At 49.3% G+C, this 22,751-nt stretch overlaps 1 protein-coding gene across 1 annotated transcript; it reads right to left on the bottom strand.

Annotated features, from left to right (window-relative positions):
* Window positions 1-668: 668 nt before the first annotated feature.
* On the bottom strand, window positions 669-22,483 carry TMEM270 (transmembrane protein 270). Its single transcript, XM_036020080.1, has 3 exons — window positions 22,265-22,483; window positions 1,121-1,555; window positions 669-971 (listed from the first exon to the last, which is right to left on the bottom strand). Exons 1-3 carry the CDS (start codon window positions 22,481-22,483, stop codon window positions 669-671), a joined length of 957 nt encoding a protein of 318 aa, XP_035875973.1.
* Between the last annotated feature and the right edge of the window lie 268 nt (window positions 22,484-22,751).

Here is a 22,751-nt window from a genome sequence, read left to right as displayed (position 1 = left end):
AGACAGGCACATAGGCTGAAGGATAGATGGATGGGTGGGTGGGTGTATGAATGGGTGGATGGGTGGTTGGGTGGCTGGGCGGAGGGATGAATGGGAAAGTTAGTGACAAAGTGTGTAAATGAATGGATGGGCTAGCTACAGATTGGCTCAGGAGTAACTATTTCTCAAAGGAATTTTTTAAAATCTCTGAAATATGAAACCCTGGCACCCCCCGAAGGCCAGAGTCTCTAACTACCCATCTCCTCTGCAGCACTGGGCACCAACAACCCTGAGAACCGGGGAAGGACCTAGAGAGAGGCAGGGATTCGGAGAAACAAAAAATCTGCTGGTTTCTCCCCTGATTTGCTCTGGGACCTTGGGATTATTCAGCTTTCCGAGGTTCAATTTTCTTACCTGGAAAATTGACCTAATCAAACCTGATGCCTATGTTGCTGTGAGATTTAAACAAAATTACATGTGTGAAGTGTCTGAGGTGGTTATCTGCCCTATATCAGATGCTCAATGAATGTGATTGCCTTCCCAGAGGCAGCCCTAGGGCACACGTGCATGCTCTCACTCACGTACACACACACACCTCCTTTTCCTGCACAGCAGGAAAGAGGGTTAGAGGGTGAGACCCTAGGCCGGACCACACCAGACCGGACCAGTACAGGCAGATAGAGACAGGTTTATTCTCCATGGTTTCCATGCTCTGGCAGGACTGGCCCAGGCTTAGTAGCCAGGGACTCAAGGAGTGGGGACTCATACAAAGTCCTTGAAGCCCCCTGGGGCTCAGCCTGCTGCACCTGGGCCTGGGCCAGCTGGGCTGTGTGCTCAAAGGCAGCCTGCAGCAGGTGAGAGGCAAGGCAGGTGGTCCAAGTGATGAGATAGGCCAAGTGCCAAGAGGCGGGCACTATCATGCTCTCCACCCACCAGTACAGGCGCTTCAGCAGTGCCAATGGCTCCAGTATCACACGCTTCTGCAGCAGAGCCTAGAGGGGGCAGAAGGAAGAGCAGGTGGCCACCACGAGCTCACCTGGCTGCACTGCCTGGCTGCTAGCCCCCCAGCCCAGCCCTGGCCATGCCCAGTGCACCAGGCCTGTCCTCAGCAGCCTGGCCTGCACCCAGCCCACCCACCTACCTTGCTAGGCAGCCAGCCCAGGCTGCAGCGGTGGACCTTCCAGCACAGTCTCCAGGCCAGCAGCAGCAGCAGCAAGGCTGCCAGCATCAGGCTGTGCAGACAGGACAGAAGAAGGTCCACCCAGGTGGTCACAGACAGGCCCAACTGCTCCCAGGCACCTAGCCACTTCAGGTCTAGGCCCAAGGCCCGGGCACAGCCCAGCATGCCTGCCCACACTCTCCTGGGTCCCCTCTGCACCAGCCACACAGGGCCCTCTGTCAGTGCCAGCCCAGCCCATAGAACCCAGTCTACAGGGCAGGCTGCCAGCCTGGGCAGTGGGTGGGCCTGGTGGCCGCAGGACCCCTGGGCCTCCTGGACCAGCCCTGACAGCCACTGGTTGAAGAGAATGATCTTCAAGAGCAGGAAATGGTAGAGGTGGACCCGGTTCTGGACCAGCTGCAGGATGAGGAAGAGATAATCGTCACCCTTCGTCACTCACTTGGGGTAGGAACCCTACCTGAGTTTTATTGCAGTGGGTGGCGCTGCCCGGCCTCCTTGGGCCAGGCCCTGGTCCTCTCAAGGCCTGTTTCCCCACACATAAGAATGGCCTTTGTCTGTTCCTTCTAAGGACTCCATTCTCATGAGGGACCCTTAAAAGGCATCTCATATTATATTTGGTTTTCTTTCCTGTGAATTTAAATAATTATTTATAATACTCCAGACTGAAGGAAGCTGGATGATGATGATGATGATGACGATGACTCTGAAGGAGTGACCCTCCCCCTCAGCCCTTCCTAATCCTGCAGGATTTGAACCCAGATCAGTTTCTTCTCCCGAGCTCTGGAGCTTCCCTGCCCATCAGTTGCTTCTTGGTGTCATGAGGACAGCTGAGAGCAAAGGCAGTGTCATTAGAGGCAGAGAGATGTGTGGCATGGGAGACGGTGACAGAATTAATGGCTGACCTACTGAGAGGGGTGAAGGAGAGGGAGGAACCCAAGATGTCCAGATTTCTGTCTGGGGTGACAGAGTGGACATGATGTCCGCCGTCCACTGGGAGGAAGAGTGGGGTTGGGTGGGGAAAGAATCTGTAAATGAGACTGTTTTGCTGGAGTCCTGGAGCTGAACAGCCCCTCCGCACAGCCCTGAGGGCCCCAGCCCCTGAGTAAAAGCAACCCACCGGTCTGGACCCCATGCGTCCCTGACCACAGGACCATCTGGAGCCTTAACAGACAGGGCGGGGCGAGAGGCAGCAATCTGGGGTTGGCCTCACACCCTGCCACAGGGGGTTCAGCAGAGCTGAGGGGGTAGAGCTACACTAGGAAAGAAAGGGGACCCAGGGGTCCAGCTAGGAGAAGAATCAGGATGGAGATAGGAAACAGCAGCTGCCCTCCCCCCCACTACCACCAGCTGATGATTTTGAGACCAGAGAATAGCCTAATATATCCCACGTCATCCTGTAAGATCAGTTATAGGAGAGAAAACAGAGGCTCAGAGAGGTAGAATAATTTGCCCAAAGCCACACAGCTCAACAGTGGAGCAGCCAAGATCCAAATCCAATTTTCTGTTTCTTTATACCGCACCACCTAATCTCTCCTTTCTGTGCCACAGCAGCAGGCCTCGGGGACCCTTTTCTGATAACTTAGCCCACCGAGCAGCTGTGATTTACAGATGTGGCCCTGGTCATTCCCATGCTTTAAAGCCAGGGATGAGAAGGGCAATGCCTCACCCACAGGAGCGATTCTCTATGAGAAAATTCTGGCACTGTGGCTTGGGGCGGGGCTTCTGGGAGCTGTCAGGTTACTGCAGGGGACAGGCAGTCACCTGGTCCCACTGCTCAGGACAGGCCACCAGGTCCAGCAGCTCTGAGGTCGCTGTGAAGGGCCAGGTGTGCAGCCCCAGCCCCTCTCCTCCCCACCCGCACCTACCGCACTGAGCGCTTCACCGCCAGCAGCAGATCCCCAAAGGGCTGGATCTGAAGGGACAGACAGCCTCCAGGTCTGCCCTCCCCCCACCCTCGGGCTGGGAGAGGCAGGGTGACCTCACAGACACTGCAGGGTGGGAGCCCAGTTACTATGGGAACCTGAGTATCACAGGAGACTTCCCTTTACCTGCTTCCCTCCCCCTTCACTGCAAGAAAACCGGGGACTTGTCTTGCAGTCTCCATCCACTCTCTGGTTGGGGAGTGCGCCTAGGGACACCCACTCCACGAATTCAGCAGCAGCACCGGAGAAGGACCCCAGGGCCCGCCACAGTCAGCTCAGCAGAAACAGGGTGCCCTCCCCACGTTCTTCCAACTCCCCGAGTATCCAAGGCCTGGGAAATGGAAATCCTGACCCCAAGGGCCACGGGTGACAAAATGTTTGGAGGCGGAGGGAAGCCCCAGCTGCCCAAACCTGAGGGCCCTACCTAAGCCCCCACTCCCATCCATTCTTCTTGCATTTCACTGAAGGTTGGTCCCTGGTCACAAAGTGGAGGGATGAGGTCAGATCTTAGTGGCGTTTTAGAGGTGTTATAGAAGAGAGTTTGTCTGCCCGGCGCTGGCCAAGCCAAACACTGACCTCTGAGCACTGTGCGGAGAAATGTTGGGTGTTTCATTGTGAATGGAGCTGCCCAGGAGTTGGGAAGCTAATGCTCAATGGCTGAACTCCCCAATGGCACGCAGGGTACAGATTGTATAGGGCAAAATTGCAAGACACCCTTGTTTAGGGGTTTGGGTCGGGCTGGGAACTTATTGCTTGGAGGTGAGGTCAGGATAATAACTCATTCCCTCAGGTCTTGAGGAGAGGTCTGAGGTCTTTCCCCACGTCCCTTTGTCTGGTTTCATGGGAAAGTAGCCAGGGGTTGGTCGACCTTAGGGCTCAGGGACTGAACCGGAACTTGGGTCAAAATGTTATGTTTAGCCTGCCAGAGGTCAGGACCCTGAGACCAGCAGTCAGGTTCCGGGCGGGCTAGGGCGGGCTACCGTCTTCTGCTGCCTCAGGGATTGCTGTGCTGGGCAGGCGGGAGCGGGGCCGGGGAGGGGGCGGGGGGCGGGGGTGGCCGCCGGGGCGGGGGGGGGGGGGGGGGGGGGGGAGGCAGCTAGGTGTCTGAGAGGAAAGGAGAGACTAAAGAGATTAACTAAAGTTAATCAAAGTCATAAGAATCTTCGATTTCTGGGAAGAGAACAGGTGCTTCCAAGTGTCCTGGAGAGGGATAGGTCCTGGGGGAAAGAGGGCAGCTCTGCTCTGAGAACCTCCTCAGGGCACAAGAGGCAACAGGAGGTCACAAGAGGCCTGGAGAATCTTGGAGACAATGCTGGAGCCATTAATTAGGTCAAAGGCTTAGAATTGTGGAAGAATCCAGAACCTTGATCATTACTTCTCTGTCAGGGTTTCAGCTGATGGCCCCAAGGAGCTGCAGGATGGGGCTGTCATGCCTTTGAGAAATCTTTAAAAGCACACCGTCTGGTGCACTGCTGGCCTCCTGAGTGCAGGGCTCCGTGAGAAGAGGGCCCTTCTGAGCAGGTCGGAAGGGCAGGTGCCACCCAGGCCTTGCACACAGTGTGATTTCAGTCCTCACTCCCTCCCTTGGCCAGGCACCCGTGTGCAGGGCACGACATACCCAACCTGGCAGCCTGCCATCTGAGTCCCTGGAATGCAAGTGGCGACCTTTGCCCGGGGCAGTCCTGTGCACCCACTGGTTTACTTGGCCAGAGCTGGGGTCTGGAAGGTGCAGCGTTCAAAGTCCCTCCACTAGGTCCTCTGCCTTTGCACCTCCCCCACCCACCTACCCTTGGTGTCTCCAACACCGTTGCACTGTAAGAGGTCCCTGGTGCTTCACAAAGGCCTCAGAGAGCTGAGTTTTGAAGGATGGGTAGGACTTTTCCCGAGAGGAGAGTGTGAAGGATGGTCCAAGCAGAGGGAACAGCTGGATTTAAACAATTCGGTATTACCAGAGCATAGAGTAGGGCGCTGGGAGGAGCACAAAGCAGGTGGTAAGGTCAGCAAGGGCCACAGGGTCAAGGAATATTCTGTTAGATGATAGAAGCCACTGAAGAGTTGAGGCAGCAGATAATCAGAGATCCCTGTGGGCTTCAGAATGGTCCCTCTGGCTACACGAAGCATTTGAACTAGGGAGCAAAAGCGGTGGGGGGTCAGACAGGAACCCACCACAGTAAAGTCTCCAGGAATGAGGTGTGGGAACCTGGACTGTGGCTGAGGCGCTGAGAATGGAGAGAAGTGGGAAGATGCCAGCAACGTGTACAGGTAGAACTGACAAGGATGGAAGCTGTCAAGAACCGCAAGAGGTCCAAGACTGTACCCTACCTGCAAGCTGACCAGTCGGCCTGCCAGAGTTTCTTGGATGCTGGTAGCAGGCACAAGACTCCCAGGTCAGAGATGAAGGACAACTTATTACTCACAGCACTAGCAGTAAACCAGAATATAAGTATTTTACATTGATTCTTCAAGTCCCAAATCCCCTCAGGATCACGGGCCAGGTGACATCTGAACACCCTGTGGGTGATTACAGAAGAGAAACCCTGAGCTTAGGGAACCCAAGTCTTTTATAACAGGCAGAAAGCAAGCCTGCTTCTTGCTCCTGGGAGACACATTGTCTTTCTCATGCCGGACCATGCCTGTGCTCTGTTCCAGGAGGAGACATTATATATTCCAGGGTTGTTGGGTCCACAGACATCCAGGAAAAGATGTTCAGAACAAAGAACAATCAATTCCTTAGCAAAAACATGAAAGACCCAGGGAAAAATTGTCTCCTAGCAAAGGATCGAATAGGAAGAGAAGTAAATGGCGGTGGAGCTCAGGACTCCCCTCAGAAGGCTTGGGTGACAGGTGGGTGGTGGTGCTGCCCACCGAGGTGGGTGAGAGTCTGGGAGTCAGGTGGTGAGGGCTGAAACTAAGACTTGCAACTAGTTCCCCTCTCCCCTCTTTGGTTGGCTCCCACCATCGCCCAGCATCACCATACACAGAACTTGTCACTAAGGCTGAGTTGGTGGTCCTCAACCTCATATGGACCAAACTCCCTGGACCATGTGGCCCAGGCACGTGGAGTTGAAGAGACATCTCCTTGCCCACTGCCCCCAGGGCAGCTCCTCCCTGCACCTCTCATTAGGATGCCAGCACCAGTGTGTCTCAGTCTCAACTCCAGCAGGAGCTGCTGCAGAGGAGCCCTCGGACTTGAATCCTGCAAGAGGGAGCCCTACACCCCTTTGCTTTCCTATTCAACATCAAGGTTCAAGGCCATCCCTGCACAACGGTGCTGTGTGGCCTTGGGCAAGCAGTACCTCCTGTCCTGGCCCTGTCCTCCCATTGCAGGGTAACCAGGTGAGATAACCCAATTATCAATGGCAGCTGCCTTGCATGACGCCACAGGACGCCATTCCCCTGTCCCTGTTCTGCACCAAAGAGATTGACCTTCCCTGCCAAAACCTAGGGCTAACCTAAGGCTAAGAGCTCTCCTCAGACTCCTCCCAACCCCAGCGCCCAACAACTCTGAGGAGCGCGCTCCTACGGGTGCAGGACTAAGGCGCGGCCGCACGAGGGCAGCAGACACCGGGGGGTGCAGGGCCCCGGCACACCTGGGCCCGCGGAGCAAACCCGTGGAAAGTTTTGGTTGTTTATTTTGTCCCTTAGCCTGCAAAGCCGGTTTCCCTGTGACAACAATGGTGTGTCATCTGGAGGAGCTCGTCATGTCTGGGTTGCTGGGGACGAAACCACCGAGAAATGATCAGGACATATGTTTCTCCCTTTTTTTCTTTCATGTCTAATATTAAAATGTCACTTTATTTCATCTTCATTTTTATATTCCCCCAAAGTACTCAAAAATCATAAACATGCCTTCGTACTTATTGGAACTTTTTTTTCTTTCTAAAGATGGCTTTACCGAAGACACTTGAAATGATTAAAACCTATGAAAGCATGAGGGACCCATCCTCATTAAGGGGACAGACGGTTCTGAACTGACCTCTGTGGCTTAATTACAAGTCTGTGCTCCCAGCCTTAGGTTCCTTCTCTCTACAACCGAGATCACTTTGCAGAGCCTTCCAGGTGAAGGTGTAGGGAGGCATCCATGAAACAGGGCCTGTGAAGTGCGTTGAGTGGCACCTGGGCCCACACCAGTGCCTGGAGCTGGTGGGTAAGTGAAGTCATCTATGTACGAAAACTCAAGATTTTAGCAAAATAAGCTACAAGTTGGACAAAATTACTAATAAAATATATGCTAATTTGTAAAAGAAACCACCAGCATACACAAATTTTATTAATTCATAAACCAATATGTGGAAATACTCATTTCAATCACACTGCTTTCAAGCTATTCGTTTGGAGCCTGAAATGCACTTAATTTTGAAATTTAAAAAAACACTGCCAAATATAAACAAAGATCATTGCTACTGTAAAATTAGTTGTAAAAAATTTGTTAGCCCTGGCTGGCGTAGCTCAGTGGATTGAGCGAGGGCTGCGAACCAAAGCATCGCAGGTTTGATTCCCAGCCAGGGCACATGCCTGGGTTGCAGGCCATGTCCCCAGTGCAGGCCCCTGGAGAGGCAACCACAGACTGATGCTTCTGTCCCTCTCTTTCTCTCTCTAGAGGGGGGGAAGGGAGAGAGAAAGAGAGGGAGAGAAACATCAATGTGAGAGAGATACACCCATCAGTTGCCTCTCACACTCCCCCAACTGGGGACCTGGCCACAGCCCAGGCACATGCCCTGACCAGGAATCAAACCAGCAACCTTTCAGCTCACAGGCTCAATCCACTCAATCCACTGAGCCACACCAGCCAGGGCTAATTGTAAAATTTTTAACAGAAAAATGAATGAAATGCTTTAAAAGTGTTTTTTAAAAGGATATAAAGTTGCCAAACTACCCCATTGTTCAAAAATATTATTCACCCCCCCAAATAAAAGTTCAGAGAAATGTATGAAACACATAAACGCCAGCAACAGGTTGCAGTCACAGTTGTGAGATACAAAAATCAACTTGAAAAAACAGCAATGATAAATATAATTTTCACCCTTCATTTACTGATCGCTTTGCTCAGAACCAATGTGGTTAGCACGTTTGTTTTCTGCCAGCTCGCCCAGACTTCCCTCTGGGATATTCTCCCGGCTGCCAGCCACCCGCCTTCAACCACAGCCACTCCGCTTTTCTCCGCTTGCTCTTCTCTCTACAGGCCTCTTGTGTCCTGAAGAAAATGTTTCTGCCCTGGCCAGGTGGCTCTCCTGATTGAAGTGTCCTTGTATACACCAAAAGGTTGCAGGTTCGATTCCTAGGTCAGGGCACATACCTGGGTTGCAGGTATGATCCCCAGTCTGGGCACATATGGGAGGCAACCAGTTGATGTTTCTCTCTCACATCTCTTGCTCTCTCTCTCAGTCTCTCTCTCAAATCAATACAATATCTTCAGGTGAGTATTAAAAAACAAAAACAAAAAATGAAAAAAAAATGTTCATCCATCAAAAGACATTTAGGTTGTTTTTATATCTTGGCTATTGTAAAAAAAAATGCTGCAGTGAAAAATAAATGGATCGAACAACATCAAACTAAAAAGCTTCTGCACAGCAAAAGAAACTGCCAACAAAATAAAAAGCCAACCAACCAAGTGGGAGAAGATATTTGAAAACAACAGCTCTGATAAGGGGTTAATATCCAAAATACATAAAGAACTCACACAACTCAACACCCAACAAACAAACAATACTTCCCAATAAAAAAATGGGCAGAGGACCTGCACACACACTTCTTCTAAGAAGACAACAGGTACATGAAAAGGTGCCCACCTTCACTGGCTATGAGAGAAATGCAAATCACCATCATTCTTCCTGTAAGCAGCCTGAGCTGGCCTCTGAAAATGGCTCTCTATTCATTCCACCCAGAAAACCCCACAAAATCAGGCCAATCAAGAGGTTCAAATCTGCCTTGGCCAGGTAGCTCAGTCGGTTAGAGCATCTTCTCAATAGCCCAAAGTTGCAGTCAGGGCACATACCCGAGTCAACTGATGAGCGCGTGAACAAGTGGAACAACAGACCAAAGTCTGTCTCTCTCTTTCTTCCTCTCCAATCAATAAATACTTTTTTAAAAAGGTTCAAATCTTCATATTCACTTTAAAAACACTCCTGAAACTGCCCAGGCCATCGAGGTTATGCATATCCAAAAAGCCACCAAGTAGCTGAAAGATGTCATTTTACAGAAGCAATGTGTGTGCCATTCCCTCCTTACTACGGCAGAGTCCATAGGTGTGCCCAGGCCCCACAGTGAGGCCGGACACAGGGTCGGCAGCACCTCTCCCTGTCACACTAAGATAATCGCACTGAAAAAGAGCAGATTGTTCCAAAACCAGAAGAGGAGGTTGCGGGGGGGGAGGGCGGGGGATACCCCAAAAGGAAGTGACAATAGGAACACATTTGGCCTGGGAGTAAACTTGTCATAAAATAAATACTAATAAAGGTAAAAAAATAAGATAAAAAGAAAAACCCACAGTGCGATACCACCTCACACCCGTTTGAATGACTATTGGCAACAAGGAAGTGAAGTGTCGGAGAGGACATGGGGGGGAAGGAGCCCTCCCTCGCTGCAGGTAAAAACGCAAACTGGTTCGGCCACCGTAGAACACAGTACGGAGGCTCCCGAAAATATTAAGAATAGAGTTACCGTATGACCCAGCAACCCCTCTTCTGGGCATCTACCTGAAAATTGTAAAAACATTTACTCGCCACGATATTCAACCCCTATGTTCATTGCAGCACGATTCACTGCGGTGAAGACCTAGAAGCAACCCAAGTGCCCGCCTGCAGTGGAGGACCAGGTAAAGCAGATGGGGCGCTACTCAGCCATTAGAAAAGATGAAATACTACCATTTGCAACAACATGGATGGATCTTGAGAATATCACGCTAAGTGAAATCAATTAGAAAAGGTTAAGAACCATATGATTTCACTCATACATGAGATATAAAACTAAAAGCAAAAATGGACAAGAAAAACAAACTCATAGACAGAAACAACAGGATGGTGGTTACCAGAGCAAAGGAAGGTGGGGGCTAGTAAGGAAAAGGGGGGTCAAATATATGGTGACAGAAAAAGATTTGAGTTTGGGTGGTGAGCATACGGTGCAATATACAGATGATGTATCAAAGAATTGTACTTCACCTTAAACACATATAATTTTATTAACCAATGTCACCCCAGTAAATTCAATTTAAAAAAGAATTGTACACTTGAACCCTATCTAATTTTATTTATGAATGTCATCCCAATAAATTTAATTTTTTTTAACTTTTTAGTAATTTTTAATTTTTTATTTATTTTTAGAGAGAGGAGAAGGGAGGGAGAAAGAGGAGTGCACTGAGTGGAGTGCAGGCCAGCCCTCACTCCACTGAGCCATACCAGCCAAGGCTTTTGCTGCTTTTAAGATTCTCTCTTGCAAATGGGAGTAAAAGGGAGAAACTGTACCTGAACAATGATTAAAATAAAATTAAAAAAAAAAAAAGATTCTCTCTTGCCCTGGCTGGAGTAGCTCAGTGGATTGAGGGCCAGCCTACAAACCACAGGGTTGCCAGTTGGATTCCCAGTCAGAGCACATGCCTGGGTTGCAGGCCAGGTCTCCAGTGGGGGCCATGTGAGAGGCAACCACACACTGATGTTTCTCTCCCTTCTCCCTCCTTTCCCTTCTGTCTAAAAATAAAACAAATAAAATCTTTAAAAGAAATTCTCTCTTTATCTTTAAACTTTGGTATTTTAATTATGATGTGTCTCGGAGTAGGCCTCTTTGCATCCATCTTCTTTGGGCCTCTCTGTGCTCCTGAACTTGCATGTCTATTTCCTTCACTAAATTAGGGAAGTTTTCTTTCATTATTTTTTTTTACATGGATTTCCAACTTCTTGCTTTTTCTCTTCTCTTTCTGGAACCCCTATGATACGAACGTTGGGAGGCGTGAAGTTGTCCTAAAGGCTGCTCACACTGTCCTTGTTTTATGGATTTTTCTTTCTTCTTATTGTTCTGATTGGTGGTTTTTTGCTTCCTTATGATCCAAATCATTGATTTGATTCTCAGATTCATCCATTCTACTGTTGCTTCCCTGTCAATTGTCCTTTATTTCAATTAGTGAATCCTTTGTTTCTTTCTTTAAAAAAAAAGATTTTTAAAATTTATTTTTAGAGAGAGGAGAAGGGAGGAGAAAAAGAGGGGGAGAAACATCGAACAGTTGCCTCTCACAAGCCCCCAACTGGGGGCCTGGCCTGCAACCCAGGCATGTGCCCTGACTGGGAATCAAACCAGCAAACTTTTGATTCAGAGGCTGGCACTGAATCCACCGAGCCACATCAGCCAGGGCTTATTTGTTACTGACTGGACCATTTTTATGCTATTGAGGTCCTCACTAATTTCCTTTAGCACCCTTATAACCAGTGTTTTGAACTCTGCATCTGATAGATTGCTTATCTCCTTTGTGTTTAGTTCTTTTTCTGGAGTTTCGATCCGTTCTTTCATTTGGGCCATGTTTCTTTGTCTCCTCATTTTGGCAGCCCCCCTGTGTTTGTTTCTATGTATTAGGCAGAGCTGCTATGATTCACTGTCTTGGTAATGGGACCTAATGTAGTAGGTCTGTATGGTCCAGTGACACAGCCTCCCCTATCATTCAAGCTGGGTACTTGAGGTGCACCCTTTGTGTGGGCTGTGTACACATTCCACTTGTAGTTGAGCCTTGATTGTTGTTAGCAGGTCAATGGGAGGGATTTGCCGAGGCCAGTCAGCTGCAAGGACTGACTGTGACCACTGACCACCAACCTCTGCCCTCCATGGAGAATCAGCTGTGCAGGGGCAGGATGGTGGTGCCCTGACATGGTCTGTATCTGTTCACTGGGTGCACTGGCCTTGGGGTTTCCCCGGGTGGCACAGGCCATAGTCAGCCCCCACCTGTACTTTGCCCAAGAGCACCCTGCCTGAGCTGTAAAGTAATCTGAGATAGCTGCTACCTGTGCTGGGCATGGAGATTCCCAGGTATAGCCAAGCTGTGAATCTAGCTGGCTGCTGCTAGTGCCAAACCTGGGGCCACTTAGCAGGAGGTATGGATGCTAGGGGGTCACTGAGGCTGACTGTTGCTTGTTTGAGAGGATTTAGGAAGTTGAGGAGCATGAGCCAAGGCTAACCATTCATATGGAAAAGTCTCTGTTAACAACGTGGGTGGGCTGGTAATTTGTGTGGGACAGAGTTGCAGGAGATCTCCAGGGTGGGCAAATCATGTTAGTCAGGTTGATGGAGTCTCAGATATGGAATGCACCTGCCAACTCTGTGGCTCTGTGGGAGAGTTCAGAAAAGGAACAGTGGCTTCTGCCTGCCCTTTTGTCTGGGAAAAATCTGTCCCCCAGCTCTCACCTTGATACCAGACACTTCAGTTCCTCCCTGTATGCCACTGGTGCCTTTCAAGCTGCTGTCCTGGTGCTGGAGCTCAGGGGAGTGATTATGAGTAAGTGAGTCTGTGTGTGGGTTCTTTAAGAGGAGCTGCTTGGGGCTCCAGAAGTTGCTTCTGCCAACTCAGTCCCCACTGGGTTTTACAGCCAGAAGTTGTGGGGACTTATCTTCCTGGCACTGGAACCCTGGGCTGGGGGTCTGGTGTGAGGCTGGGACTCCTCACTCCCAAGATATCCCTCCCAAATTTTTATCCACGACACGTGGGTGTGGGACCAGCCCATTCCATGTGTCCACCCCTCCTACCAGTGTGGATAGATGTGGTTTCCTTAATTCTGTAGTTGTCAGATTTCTATTCAACTTGATTTCTAATGGTTCTAACATATTTTAATTGTAATTTTGAAGTGGTTGTGTGAAGAGGCGATCCGTGTCTGCCTGCACTGCCATCTTGACAAGACGTCCTCATGATCCTGATTTGAGTTCCTTTATATAAATACCCAGAAGTGGGATTGCTGGATCATAGCTAATTCTACTTTTAACATTTTATGGAACCTCTTTACTGTTTTGATAATGGCTGTACTAGCTTACATTCCCACAGGTGTAATGTATATGTGATATGGACTATTACTCTGCTCCTAAATAGAAACCCTGCCATTTTCGACCACATGGATGGAGCTGAGGACATTATGGTAAGTGAAATAAGCAAGACACATAAAGAGAAATACTTCATGATCTCATCTATATAGGGAATCCAAAAAAGCTGAACACTTAGAAACAGAAAATAGAATGGTGTTTTCCAGAGGCTGAGGTTGTGGGAAATGGTGTCTTATTGATCAAAGGGTATGAGGTTCCGGTTACACAAGATGAGTAGATCTACATGTTACCATACAGGTGTCTGACCTGAGTGGGTCTGCCCAGAGCAAGCTATAGTGTGTGGGTTCTTGAGAGTAGGAAAGAATTCACAATACAAGCCCAGGTAACTATGAAGACGCATTTCTTAAAGTTGGGCATACTGAAACAAAAAAAAGGGGGGTGCTTAGCATAGAGGCAACAGGAGACCCTGGGCTGGGCTGCCTTCGCTCACTGGGAAGTCCGAGAAAAGGGCGCCCTGGAGACAGGCTCGGAGAACTAGCCTGGGACAAGCTGCCAACCGGCCGTTGCCTTAGAGGTCAGGGGACGCATGCCTGTGAAGAAAGACGTGGGGATTGAGGTCCTGAGTGGTGGCACAGGCTGCTCCCCAGAGAGCGCACGTGCACAGAGGGTTCTTTGTCTTGAGCCTTTTATCTCTTTCTTGCAGGCAGGAATCTTAAGGGAGGTTTCAGCAGAATATGCATCAGTTTTCCAGGTGTGCCCTTTCAGGGTCATGGTCTCCTCTAATTGGTCAGTGACAGGGCAGGGGGTTGTCAGTCATTGCAGTTGGTCCCGGGTTTGCCCACCTGGTTTTGCTGCTTTTCTGGGCCTGGAGCTGAAACACAACTGAGGCCTAGATGTTATCTCTAGGGAGGTGAGTTTCTGTATTTGGATGTAAATTACTTGGCCAGTGTGTTCATCTATCTGTCTCAGTTTCCCTATTCCACTTGCCAAGGACTTTTCCCTGCTTCTTACTATCCTGGCTCACAGAGATCTAATGTGCAGCATGGTGATGACAGCTAAGAGGGTAGATCTTATTAAATCTTCTCAACACACATACATACAAATGGTAAGTATGTAGAGGTGATAGATACGGTAATTAGCTGGATGGTGGTGATCACTTCACAATGTATATGTATATCAAAATGTCAAGCCCTGGCTGGTGTGGCTCAGTGTATTGAATGCCAGCCTGCAAACCAAAGGGTCGCCAGTTCAATTCCCAGTCAGGGCACATGCCTGGGTTACAGTCCAGGTCCCCGGAGGGGGAGCATAAGAGGCAACCACACATTGATGTTTCCCTCTCTTTTTCCCTCCCTTCCCCTCTCTCTAAAAATGAATTTAAAAATCTTTAAAAAAAGAAAACCATCAAGTTGGACACCTTAAGTACCTTAAGTACATATAATTTTTATTAAAAGAAAAAAGAGAAAATGTTCCTCAGTACCTCCTCTTCTGACCATTTAAACAATGTTGTTGAAAGCTTCCCTGCACCTTATCACCCCTGCCCACTACCAGCCATCCAGCTTGTGCCCCTACCTCCCCACCGCCACTGCTCTGGCCTGTCACTGAAAAATGCCTTGTTGCTGAATGTAATATAGAGGCATCATGAGCAAAGCCAGGAGGTACTTGAGAGCCTGAGAAAAATGTTTACAACCCACGAAACAATCCAAGGACCAGTCTCCAGAATATCCAGAACATCTAAGTGTTGAAGGTACAAGATTCATGTGCCTGTGCTTCGAAAGGAAGGCAAATATTCAATACGTCCAAGTTTGGAGTAAGGAAGGGTTATTAACTGAGAAGGCCCAGCTCGCGAAGATCAGAGTGCCTCATGGCTTCTGCAAACCCATCTTAAGAGAGCCTAGAATTTAGGCAACTTTTATGTCCCGGCAACAGAAGAAGAGCCAAGCAAGAGGTGGGTAGGAGCCTAGACAGCTAGACAACTAGGGGATGGAAGGGATCCTGGGGAGAAATTTCTAAAACCCTTTGTTCCTGATCAGTCTGTCATCCAGTTCTAAAGACTCTTGTAACCATACACCAAGGTTATGGGGTTCAATCCCCAGTCAGGGCACGTGTAACAATCAACCAATGAATGCATAAATAAGAGGAACAACAAAATCATGTTTCTCCCTGCCCCCATACTCCTCTCTCTTTCTTTAAAATCAATACATAAAAATAAAAAAAATATAAAAAGAGTCACTAGTTTTGCATATTCCCCCACCTCTTCTGGAAAGGCACCTTCTAAGAAGGGGCTGCTCAAGCCTCAGAGTTCCTCTAGCTAATTAGCATATCTGAGGCAGGAGCTATTAGCCTGAAGGTGGTGGGAGAAACACAGGCTAGAATTAGAATAGAGAGAAGGAGCATTTCCCTGTGCTACACCAGGAATGCCTGCGAATACAAAGATAAATAAGATAAAATCAAGTGACTCAAAAGAACACACACGCCATGGCAATCCACTGAAGAGGTAACCCAAAGAGTCAATAAAGCTATGAGAAGATGTTCATTAGTAATTGAGGGACATGCAAATTAAAACCATGACAAGATGCTATCTCATACTGATTTGCAAAATGAAAAAGTCTGAAAATACACTGTTCATGGAAGAGTTTGTGGGAGAAGCAGAGCATTGGACAGGCCCACTTCCGTGGTTTTCCAATCCTGACAGCCACCCGAGGTAATAAGTGTGCTGCACAAAGCCACCCATTACAAGCACATGAAACTGAAGCAAAAAACTAACAAAACAATAATTACTCTTCCTACTTGCAATGCACTCTTTTATTTTCTATTCATTCTATTTCACAACCGTCTAAATTATTTTCACTACCCCCTAATGCATTGCAAACCTCAGTCTAAAAAGCACTCACTAGAGAAACATCCACTTGTGAACAAAGAAACATGTGCAAGGCTTATTTATGGCAGCTTTTTATGGGTGTAATTGTCTAAGGAATGACTAAGCAGTGGTTAAAATGAAGGAAACCTATATACATCAAAGTGGAAAGACTTCAAAAACAGTGTTAAGTGAAAAAGGAAAGTTACTGAGTAACAGCTATAAAATGATAGCACTTATATAAACTTTCTCAAACCCATTAAGCAATATTCAATGTTGTTTGGACATATATGTAGTAAAAAATACAAGAATAAGATCTAGGAGGTACCCATTCATGGTGGTAGCTGGTTCCCTGGAGCAGCAGATGGGTGAAGGAGGAAGTCAGAAGGAATGTCAGCTTCATTTGTAATGATTTTTTCTTTTTCTACTTTCGAATAAGGTGAAGCAAAAATGACAAAGTGCTAACATTTGTTTCTGGGGGGGTAGTAGGTACCTGAAGGTTGAGAACGAGCCAGCCAAGCCAAGAGCTGAAGAAAGAGCGACCCAGGCCCGACCCAACAGTGCACGGGGCTTGGGAGACTGAGGTAGCCGGGGCATGTTCCAAGAGCAGCAGAGGCCTGGCGGGGGAGTGAGGAGGAGCAGTGAGCTTAGGGATGAGGTTGGTAAGGAATTTGGACTCCAGGTTGTACTCAGGGAAGATCATCAAATTTATACTACAAAAACATCATTCCAGTTGGACATGTTTCGTTAACTATTGAAACTGAGTTATAAACAAATACATGGGGCAGGGAGGCAGGGGGGCTATTATACTACTTTCTTTTGTGTGTGTTTTAAACTTTCCAGAAAAATTTTAAAATGATAATCAACACCACCTCTGGCTGCCATGAGGAAAAGAGAGTGTGGGTGGAGGCCAAACAGGGGGCTGCAGTGGGGGCCTGGTCTTGATGGGGAGGTAGATGAGACCAGCCGGGCAGAGGTGGCGGAAAGAGGCCACTGGGCGTGCTGGTTGGTGAGCACAGTGTGGGGCGGGAGAACGCTGGCCTGGGCTGAGCCCTGGGGTGTATAGGGGGCTGGGGGCTTTGCTTGGAACAGAAAGCCAAGGACGGGTAGATCTGGGAGCGTGGAAAAACGGAGCTGGGTTTGGGCACGTTGCCAGCAAGAGACCTGTGGCCTGTGAGGGGAGATGTCAGGTGCACGAGTCCAAAGTTCAGGAGAGAGTCGGCTAGGAGCCACCTCACTGGAAATGATGGTATATATAAATACTATTTAAAAGCACGGGACTAGATGAGATCACGTAGTTAGTGGGTGTAGATAGAGAAGAAAAGAGGACCCAGGGTTATCAGACAGGGGCCTGGCCTGAGTGGGTGTGCCTAGAGCCAGCTCCAGTGTGTGGGTTCTTGACTTCAGGTAGGGAAGCTCTCACAGCATGAGTCCGCATGACTATGAGAACACTTTTATTAAAGCTGGGGACAGTGAAACTAGGAAGGGCTTGGCATGGAAGAAGCAACAGGAGAGCTTGAGCTGGGCTGCCTGAGCTCACTGGGAAGTCAGAGAAAAGGGGGCTTTGTGGACTGGCTCAGGGGATTAGCCTGGGACAAGCTGCTGCTGCCCATTGCCTTAGAGTTTAGGAGACAAGCACCTATGAAGAAAGATGTGGGGGAAGAAGAAGAGGGAAAGGGAAAGGTTCAGGCTGCTCCCCAGGGGGAGGAGTGCCGGGTCCTTTGTCTTGAGGCTTCTATTTTTCTTGCAGGAATCTTAGGGGAGGTCCCAGGGAGGCCTTCAGTAGAATATTCATCCCCCAGGTGCGCCCTTTCTGGATCTCGGTCTCCTCTGATTGGTCAGTGACAGGGAGGGGCTCTTTAGTCATTGCAGTTAGTCCTGGTTACCCCACATGGTTTTGCAGTTTTTCTGGGCCTGGAGCTGAAATACAACTGAGGCCTAGAGGTTATCTCTAGGGAGGAAAGGTGAAGGGAGGAGAGGTTACCCTGGGGGTGAGGTGCTTGTTTTCCCACTTTTGTCCCCTCCCAGGCACTGGGGCCCTCCACCCTGCACCTGGCTGTAAATTGCTCAGCCATTGTGTCCAGCTCTCTGTCTCAGTTTCCCTATTCCACCCATCAAGGAATTTCCCTAGCTCCTCACTGATCCTGTTTCACCAGGGCTGAGCCCAGGGGATTTCCCACCTCAAGAGGAGGAGGCTGCAAAGAAAACAGAAGGAGCAGCTTTTGGAGTAGGAGGAAGCCAGAAGGAAAAGTAGTTGCTCCCTTGTCCCTCCAAACCCCTCAACCTGTCAACAACCCCCAGACAGCCCCTCCATAGCACCCCCGACCTTGTTCAAGACCCTGGCTCTCACTAAACTCAGCAATGGACTCAGCCTGGCAGCCTGTCCTTTCTCCACACTGCCTTCTAGACCATCTTCGTAAATGCAGATCTGGTGCTCAAACTCCCCATAGCTCACTCAGGGTTAGAAACAAAACCCCAGCCTGGTGACCGCGCTCCTCGAGGCCGGGGTCCTGCTCACGTCAGCAGCTATGTCACAGGTGGGCACAGGTAACCAGGTTCTTAGTGATGGGGACAAAGAATTGAACCAAACACCCAGAGTTTATAGCAGAGAACATGGGAGCAGGCTGACTCCAAGCAGAGATTGACCTCATGGGCTGGAGGGACTTTATTCTTATAGGGCGGATCCTTCCTGGCTAGTTTTGGTGGGCTTTTACTGTGCATATACAAGTAGTTGTATTACTTTAAAGCTACTGCACATGTGGTCTCCCATGATCCTCCCCGATTGGCTGCCAGGGAAGAGGGTCCCACAATGCTACAGAATTGACCCCCATTTCTCCTGGGGCCCCCCTGTACTAGGTTCACCTTTCTCTTCACCAGAGAATTATAGCTCTCCATGTTAGAGACTGGTAAAAAGGAAAGGAATTATTTATTCAAACTATACAGACTTAAGAGTAATGACTTAATGTCTTCATCAAAATCCCAAAGTCCCTTAAAACACTCACAAACACACACAGCCCTTCCTTTCCCCCTTTGCCCAGTCTGGGGTACCGTATCTCAGGGAAAGAAATAGAAGTCCATGGCTCAGGCAGCTCCCGGTTCTTCCCAGTAATCCGTGCTCAGCTGATAGGCCTCCCTTGGTTCCCAGCACCATCGGCTGTGTTGCCGGGATCTCCAGCTAAAGCCGCATGGTGGTTCTCTGCCGAAGCTGAGTGGTGATTCTTCTCATGGCTGCTGGGAGCGGGCCGTCCCCCTGTGCCAAAAGCGTGTGGTTCTCCTTACATGGCTGCAGGTGCGTGGTCCTCTCTCCACTGCCACAGCTGTGTGGCTCCCTCCTTACATGGCTGCAGAAGACTCCACTCAGCCAAAACCGCATGGTTCTCTCCTCAATGGCCGCCAAGTCTGGGTTTAAATATCCTTCCAGCTTTACTGGGCATCATCATGAGTCTGAGCAGGGGTGGCCCCATGCCGTGGAGCCAATCATCTCCAAGTTCTCACTCAGGCACTGTAACTAGGGGTGGGGGGTACCTCCCAGTTACATCTTAGGGGGAAGTTCCTTCCATCCCCCTGGCTCAGAGCATGGCCACAGCTGTTTAACATATCTATGGCCCTGGCAGGCAGTAGCTCAGTGGATTGAGTGCAGGCTTCGAACCAGGCATCGAAGGTTCCATTCCCAGTCAGGGCACATGCCTAGGTTGCAGGCCACAGCCCCCAGCAACCACACATTGATGTCTGTCTGTCTGTCTCTCTCTCTCTCTCTTTCTCCTTCCCTTCCCTCTCTAAAAATAAATAACTAAAATTTTTTTAAAAAACATATCTATGCAACCAGTTAAAGGTTATAGGTATGTTAAGTGACCACACCAGAGGTTAGCTGCAAAGGTTAGTTGCAATGCAAAACAGCTCTGAATGGCCCTGCTCCATGTGTCCCTTCCCCCAACTCACACCTGTGGTGGAAGGTGAGGATATCCTATATATCTTTCTAATATTTCCTGGACACCTTGAGTTCTGGACCCCATTACAAGCCCTCCTCTCGGGGGCCCCCTGGCTGTACCCTCCTACCGCTATACCTGCGTATCTGACACAGACACGTGCGAGGCACACACGTTCACACCCCCCAGGAGCCGGCGCTGCACCGGCAGCCATTCCCTTCTCCCTCCTGGCTGGAGGCAGCCTTCCCTTTCCACGCCAAGCCTGGAAGTGCCAGGCCACCCTTTCCCAGCATCTGGGGCTTCTGGAAGAATATCCACCCACGACCACCACCACCGCCACGACCACCACTACCCCCAAAGAAAAAGAGAGAGACCAGGAGACAAGGCCCGTTCCTTGCCTGCCTTGGAGCTTTGTATGTGAGGGCACACGAGTGCCTGAGCTGCTGCCACCATCCTGTGACCAGGGGTGCTGACAGAGCTGTGGAAGAAAAGGGCCCACATGTTAACCTAACAGACTCCGGGGAGGCCCATGCGGCCGCCTCTCCAACTCGGAGAGCTAAAGTAACCACACTGGATGGTCTAAAGTTAAAACTTATTAACTAAAAGAAGTTCACGGCAGTTAGTCATGTCCTAGGCCAGTATTTTTCCCTAAGAAAGGTCAGTCTTTAACTAAGCTGGTCTATTGTCTTTTTGTGTCTATGATAACAGACCTTTGGAATGTGAAGGTAACTTCCTTTTTCCCAAACCCCTGGGGCACAAGCTGAGACCACAAATCCCCTCATTGTTATTGTTATCAGGTTAATTGTTGACTGTTAACTATCCTTTACCCACCTGTGTAAAAGAACTATGTGTCTAGCATTTCATCTTTTATCCAACCCCAGAGCCCCACACCTACCCCACCCCCCACCCCACCACTTTGCTTTCTCCTGCCTCCCCTAATCTATCACCAGTGGACTTTGGGTGAATCCCTATGGCTCCTCCTTTGATTCTATTGTATAAAAATAAGGTGCTAAACTGCCATCTTTGGAGCATTTCTCAGTCTGTTGAGATGTTGCTTCCCAGTAATTGTTGTTGGTTTGGTTCAAATAAACTCACCAAAAATCTCTGCAGGTTGGAATGTTTCTTACATTGACACAGCAAACACAGTATGGCAAACTGAAACCGGAAAAGTCAGCATTCGTGCTGCCTGTCGCCACCCGATAAACAGAGAGGGATTGAATCTTTACGGGCACTTTCTTCAGATGGCGGGTGATCTGAGAGGAGGGGTTATGTACCCTAAACCATCTTACGCTTCCTTTCAAGCCAGCCTTTTTTACAAGGAGGGAAAAAGTGTAGGTACGGGATTTGGAACCCAGGAAAGAGGTTGATCAGATAAAAGCTTCGGGCCGGCAATTTCCCTAGCCTCCTTTCATCCACTGACTCGAGATTCTTTTTTTTTTTTTAAGATTTTATTTATTTATTTTTAGAGAGGGAAGGGAGGGAGAGAGAGAGAGAGAGAGAGAGAGAGAGAGAGAAACATCAATGTGCGGTTGCTGGGGGTTCTGGCCTGCAACCCAGGCATGTACTCTGGCTGGGAAATGAACCTGGGACACTTTGGTTCCCAGTTCACGCTCAATCCACTGAGCTACGCCAGTAAAGGTTTTATTTATTTATTTTTAGATAGATTGGAAGGGAGGCAGAAAGAGAGGGAGGGAAACATCACTCGGTTGCCTCTAGTATGGCCCCCACTGGGGACCTGGCCCACAACCCAGTCACGTGCCCTGACTGGGAATCGACCCGGCGACCCTTTGGTTCCCAGGCAGGCACTCAGGCCACTGAGCCAGGAGATTCTTTATCTATGCCCTGAGTGTCCGTGTCACATCTGCGGGATGTCTCCCTGATGGCGTTCCAGGGACACTCGCTGGGATGCCATCTCTGCTGCTCGCAGTCCTCCTGGGGCACAAAGGTCGAATTGCTTGTGGTCTTCTGGAGTCAGGATGGGTCATATATTCAGTTCCTGAAACAGTAACTTTTTACATGCTTCAACTACTAAGCTTTTTAACTATTACTTAAAACTAAAATTTTCCAACTCTTGAGTTTCCCCATCAAAACGAGAGAATGGAATTTGAGTCTGCAGTGAAATCATTGGGACCGTGGACCACTGGGCATCCTTGGTACTGCTGACCACTGGACTTCTTGTAAGAAAAAGTAGCAAACCCCTACTATTTAAACGACCGTGGGATGGGTTTTGGACACTTGCATTCAGGAGCATTCTGACCGACCCCACGTCCTCACACGTGCATGTTAGGGTGGTGGGTGGGCGACTCGGCCTGTGAAAGAATTCACAAAGAGAAGAAAGTAAAGTTTTATTTTACTTTCCCAACAGAGGGAAAGGACTAGATGTGGAGATGTGTACCAGCCCCAGGGCGTTAGGGCTTTGGGTTTTCATGGGGTCCCGGGCGGTTGCAGAGCCGGGTGTTTCAGGCCGGCTGCTGCTTGTTTCCGTGCGATCCTTGGGCGCAGGGTCCGGCAGGTCGTGTTTCGTAAGTTCCCAGAGCCTCTGGGCCTTCAGGGAGCTTCCAGGGAGGTTCTGGTCCTGATGAAAAGGGCTCGTCATACAGTTGGGGTCAGTCATGCTTTATGGGGCTCAGCCAGCCCTGGGAAAGAGGGCCTGAGAAAGTGGCTGGAGCCTATTCATGCACACACACACACCCTCACGGCCCGGCCCTCTGAGAGTCGTGCTGCCTCCAGACTCGAGCCCACTGGCAGGGCCATGTCTGGGCCGACAGACCCTCATCCTTGTCCACTCACTCTGGCACAAGATGACTCTCACCTCTCCTCAACCCCCTAGCCATGGGCCTTTGACTTGTACATCTGTGAGACTGAACAATAATTTTGAAACA

This window comes from Phyllostomus discolor, chromosome 3, assembly GCF_004126475.2.
Source record: "Phyllostomus discolor isolate MPI-MPIP mPhyDis1 chromosome 3, mPhyDis1.pri.v3, whole genome shotgun sequence".
In the NCBI taxonomy this organism is placed as follows: domain Eukaryota; kingdom Metazoa; phylum Chordata; class Mammalia; order Chiroptera; family Phyllostomidae; genus Phyllostomus; species Phyllostomus discolor.
This window is presented reverse-complemented; position numbering and strand designations above follow the sequence as displayed.